At 32.3% G+C, this 5,865-nt stretch overlaps 1 protein-coding gene across 1 annotated transcript in view; it reads right to left on the bottom strand.

Moving 5' to 3' along the window:
• The window catches only part of LOC107563422 (MCC regulator of WNT signaling pathway), a 126,942-nt gene extending 121,480 nt beyond the window's left edge, over positions 1-5,462 (bottom strand). Inside the window, exons 1-3 of the mRNA XM_016248300.1 lie at positions 5,161-5,462; positions 4,180-4,424; positions 2,796-3,025 (exon numbers count right to left, since the gene is read on the bottom strand). Of these exons, the coding sequence (XP_016103786.1) occupies positions 2,796-3,025; positions 4,180-4,411 (462 nt within the window). The 5' untranslated portion in view covers positions 4,412-4,424; positions 5,161-5,462. The remainder of the gene's footprint in view (positions 1-2,795; positions 3,026-4,179; positions 4,425-5,160) is intronic.
• Between the last annotated feature and the right edge of the window lie 403 nt (positions 5,463-5,865).

Genomic DNA, 5,865 nt, shown 5'->3' with positions numbered 1-5,865 from the left:
AAATTATGACATACTAATTCATAATTATAAGATAAAAAGTCAAAATTCGGACATATTCATTCATAATCGAGATCAAAAGTTGAAATTATGACATACTAATTAATAATTATGAGATAAAGTGTCAAAATTCTGACATACTAATTCATAATCAAGATCAAAAGTTGAAATTGACATACAAAATCAGAATTATGAGATCAAAATTTGAAATGATGGCAATTCATAATTGAGATCAAAAGTTGAAATTATGACATACTAATTTATAATTACGAGATCAAAATTTGAAATTGACATACTACTTCATAATTATGAAATCAAGTCAAAATTCTGACATACCAATTCATAATCGAGATCAAAAGTTGAAATTATGACATACTAATTAATAATTATGAGATAAAGTGTCAAAATTCTGACATACTAATTCATAATCAAGATCAAAAGTTGAAATTGACATACAAAATCAGAATTATGAGATCAAAATTTGAAATGATGGCAATTCATAATTATGAGATCAAAAGTTGAAATTGACATACTAATTCATAATTATAAGATAAAAAGTCAAAATTATGACATACTAATTATTATAATTATGAGTTAAAAAGTCAAAATTCTGACATTCTAATTCATAATCAAGATCAAAAGTCAAAATTTTGACATACTAATTCAGAATTATGAGATCAAAAGTTGAAATTAGGACAATTCATAATTGAGATCAAAAGTCAAAATTATGACATATTCATTCATAATCGAGATCAAAAGTTGAAATTATGACATACTAATTCATAATTATGAGATCAAAAGTTTTTACATGATAAAAAAGTGTCATATCGCGATATCAATGATATAGCGACGCGATGACATTTCATACTAATTCATAATCGGGGGAAGTTGTGGCCTAATGGTTAGAGAGTCGGACTTGTAACCCAAAGGTTGTGGGTTCGAGTCTCGTACCGGCAGGGATTGCAGGGGGGGGGGGGGAATGTACAGCGCTCTCTCCCACCTTCAATACCACGACTGAGGGGCCCTTGAGCAAGGCACCGAACCCCCAACTGCTCCCCGGGCGCCGCAGCATAAATGGCTGCCCACTGCTCCGGGTGTGTGTGTGCACTTTGGATGGGATATGGAGTATGGGTCACCATACTTGGCCACATGTCAAGTCACTATGTCACGTCACTAATCGAGATCAAAAGTTGCAATTATGACAATTCAGAATTGAGATGAAAAGTTGAAATTATGACATACTAATTCAGAATTATGAGATCAAGTCAAAATTTTTAAATTTAAATTTTTTAATTTAAAATTTCATATAAAAATGGAAATTATGACATACTAAATTGAAATTATGAGATTTGTTAAATTTTTGATTATGTGAATCTCACAATTGTGACGTCATAATTATATATTTTAATACTAATAAAGTTAATGTTAGTTTTTGCTTTATCTCAACATTTCAAATTAGTTCAATTCAATTCAAGTCAAGTTTATTTGTACAGCGCTTTTCACGATACAAATCATAGCAAAGCAACTTTACAGCAAATTAAGTTTCTACAATATTTAGTGGTAGCTTATCAGTGGTGACTGTCAGTTAATGTACATATGGCAGAAATGTACGGAAAAATCTATTTAAGATGTAATCAAACAGACGATGAACACTATTAACAGCAATTATTATATGATGCAATCAAACTTATAGCAAAATACCATTAGTATTTATGACATTAGTATGTCATAATTTCGAATTTAATATTATAATTTTGACTAATTATAGTTTGCCAAAGCATGATTTTTTTTTTATTTGGTGGAAATAGGCTTCCATACATTTTTGCCCCAAAAATCAAATAAAAGAAATTAAAAAGTTTGAATCTATTTGAACCTATTTTAATGACCATTAAAATGCACAGAGTTTGTTTGTAATTCAGTCACAGTTTCTCACTACTGTAATAAAGTATTTTTAAAAATTCTGCAATGAAGCATTAACGCAAATCCACACCTTGAATTTCTGCCAAAACATTGATAAAAACAAATGCAGTTATACATTTCTTTAACAATTCTGTAATACACTGATTTTTATTTAAATCAGCAAATATTAAATCCAGTACAACAAATACTAATGTAATATACATCATTGCCATAAAGGAAAAAATATTATTTGTTTTGTAATCTATCTATCTATACATCTTCATAGTATTTGTTGTACTTCCTTTCATTTGTGCTGATTTAAATAAAAAAATATACACATTTTATTTACTTTTATAGCTTAAAATATATATATTTATTAATATTTTAATATGTTTTATAATAATAATATTAATTATAATTATTAAAGTGAATAAAAAATGTATAACATTTGCAGAAAATCTACTGAGAATCAGCACTTAGAATATGTACAGCAAAGATAATATATGGGTTAAATGTTATGAAAATAATATCACAGTAATGACGCTGATCATTTGTTGCATCTAGGGTTGCAAAGGGGTGGAAAATTTCCGGAAAGTTTCCAAAAATCCCTGGAATATTCCAAAAAAATCCTGGAAAGTTTCCAAAACTTATGGAATATTTCCTAAATTTACTGGAAATGTTCCACCTTTTTGCAACCCTAGTTGCATCACGCCTGGTTAGAACAAAAGTAACAAGAAAAAACACATACGGTCCATCAAATTCACATCGCACTGAAATTCCCAAACACATCACAAGCGGTTCATCACTATAATGCAATAACCACATGAAATCAACTAATTCTTGCCAATTCCAACCAACCAATCAATCAAAGCCAGCTGTTAAATAGTGGTCATACTCACAGTATTGGCCAGTTCCAGATAGCTTCCCCCCAGAGCCCCGCTGCAGCCGGAGGGATGCTGGGACAGGAGCTTGTGAAGTCCAGCCGAAGGCTCCAGAACACTGGGCTGATCCACAAGTTTCTGGAGTAACGGTGAGCTCTGCTGCGCAGGATGCACTTGTGTCAGAGACTGCAGGTCTGGACTCTGTAAGTCTCGAGCTCCAGAAACAAACTCCCAGCTCTCCCGAGCGCCTGCGGGAACAAACACAAACACATGACTGAACACTACACTGAACGCAGAACGGGATGCCCGACAAAAAGACAAAGATACAAGACTGAGAACTTAATGAGGGATAACTACAATCCCATGAACCACTGCGAAAAAACAATAGAGGAATATAAAACTGTCAATTTAAAGTTGTTACTTATGCATATAGAAGAGTGAGACTGAAGTGAGAAGTGAGACTGACTCTATTATGCCAGAATCATGGGTAATGTCATTTGTCTTGCCAGGAATTCTGCTATTAAACACAATTATTTTAAGAAAAATATGGCTTCAACAAAAGCATAAACCATCAATCGACAACCTCAGAGCTCACAGTAGGTCTGTCTTTTAAAACAAATAATAAAACTGTTGCACTCTATATTTTTGTCCATTACTGCTAATAAAAATGCATGATTTTTAATGCATAAAAGATAAGGTTGCACTCTATTTAGTCAATTATTGCTAATAAAAATGTGATTTTTAATACAAAAATATACTGCTGTACTCTTTTTTTTTGTTTATTATTGCTAACAAAAATGTGTGGTTTTTAATACAAATAATAGAGATTGCACTCTATATTTTTGTCAATTATTGCTAATAAAAAATTTGATTTTTATTACAAAAATTATACTGTTGCACTCTACATTTTTGCTTATTAATGCTAATAAAAATGTGGGATTTTAAATACAAAATTATACTGTTACATTCTACGTTTTTTGTTTATTATTGCTAATAAAATGTGTTTTAATACAAAATTATACTGTTGCACTCTACATTTTTTGTTTATTCATGCTAATAAAATGTGTTTTTTAATACAAAAAAATTTATACAGTTGCACTCCGTCCATTATTGCTAATAAAAATGTGATTTTCATACAAAAATTACACTTGCACTCTATATTTTTGTTCATTAAAAATTAAAATAGCCAATAAAAATGCATGACCTTTATTTAAAAAATTATACTGTTGCACTCCACATTTTTGTCCATCAATAATGATACAGTTGCACTTACATTATTGTCCATAATGCGACTAAAAAATTGTATTTATTAAAAGGACATATCATTCAAGGTAATTGCTCTGAAAAACTCATTTTAGATTTAGCTGAGCTCTGGACAGGAGAATCATCGTAGAGAACATACCTAGACTATTCTCGCTGCTGGTGGGCCAGGAGGCCACGTGTTCATGAAGTGTCCTCTTCTCCGAGTCGCTGGAGAGCAGCGATAGCTGTCCTTCCTCCTTGCGGATCTCGTTGACCAGCTGCATGCTGCAGCGTGTGAAGTCTTCGAAGGAGATGTTTCCTCGCTCGTCTGCGCCGAGCTGCCCCATGATCTCTGCCACAGAATCCTCCATGTTCAGCTGCCGGCAGACCATCAGCAGATCATTCCTGACCGAGACAGAGAGAGAGACAGAAGCTTGAGATTCAAGAGAGAGGTAACACATGCAATGAGATCTTATTAATACCAATTTTTACATGTACAGTCGCCCCAAATTGTATTTGGACAGTTTAGTCTCAAAAGCATGAAAAAGTGTCTGTATCAGCAGGATATTTTCTCACAACTGACTTCATCACATTCACTATTATGAACATCTTCCACTAATGTTTCACAATCACCTTCAGTCGTGAAATATCAAAATTATGATTTGTAAACACATGCACGATCAAGCAAAGTCGCATTTACAAGTGAGAAACTAGTAAATCTAGATGACACACTAAATACCATCACTTCCTCACCAATGGATGTGAATGGGTGCCGTCAGAATGAGAGTCCAAACAGCTGATAAAAACATCACAATAATCCACAGCACTCCAGTTAACATTTGGAGAAGACAAAAGCTGAAACAAATCCAGCATTAAGACGTTTTTAACTAAATATGAGTTGATGTCCCTCCAGCAACACGAACACACGATCAGCCCTGAAACAAGTTCAGAAACATCAACAAACGCCAGTGTAGCGGATGAGGACGAAACATTTCCCGGAGCGTCCAAACAAACTTCATACGGCTTATTGTGTTTGTTTGCGCTCTTTGCACGAGTTAAATCGTTCATACAAGCTAAAAACGCCCGTCGAATCTTATTCCGCACGTAAAGGCGTCAGAGTGAGTTTGGTGTGGTTTCCGACCGGTTAATGTAGCCGTCTCCGTCCCCGTCACACGTCTGGAAGAGCCGCCGCACGCGCTCCTCCTCCGCGGTGCTGCACGAGCCGCTGCCGCCGCCTCACGATCACAGGCGCTCGCTCAAACACGCTCCGTGGGTGTGTTGGTGTCGGTGCACTCCGGTTTCGTTGAAAACGCTGCATCTAAAACTGCATATTCGTTTTAACTACTTTGCATATTGTAGAACATTACAGATATTATATTATCCATTCCAAAATAAAAAAACAAAACGAAGGGACTTACAAAAGTAAAAAAAAAAAGTTTGTTTTATTGTACATATACATGTATATTTATTTTATTCTGAATATTTAATTTGAAATACATTTATATTTATTTTAGTTTATTTTGAATAATATAATTTTTTTTAAGTAAATGTATATTTATTTTATTCTGAATAACATTTGATTTTAAATAAATGTATTATTTATTTGAGCTTATTTTGAATAGTATTTATTTTTAATTTATTCTGAATATTATGTATTTATTTTAAATAAATGAATATATATATATTTTTTTAAAGGCATTCATTTTTATTTTATTTTGAATAATATTTATTTTATTTTAAATAAATGAATATATATATATTTTTTTAAAGGCATTCATTTTTATTTTATTTTGAATAATATTTATTTTATTTTAAATAAATTTATATTTATTTAAACATTTGTTTT

Source organism: Sinocyclocheilus grahami, unplaced genomic scaffold (genome assembly GCF_001515645.1).
Source record: "Sinocyclocheilus grahami isolate Dianchi unplaced genomic scaffold, SAMN03320097.WGS_v1.1 scaffold875.1, whole genome shotgun sequence".
Taxonomy (NCBI): domain Eukaryota; kingdom Metazoa; phylum Chordata; class Actinopteri; order Cypriniformes; family Cyprinidae; genus Sinocyclocheilus; species Sinocyclocheilus grahami.
The sequence above is the reverse complement of the archived record's forward strand: the minus strand, read 5'-3'. Positions and strand labels throughout refer to the sequence as shown.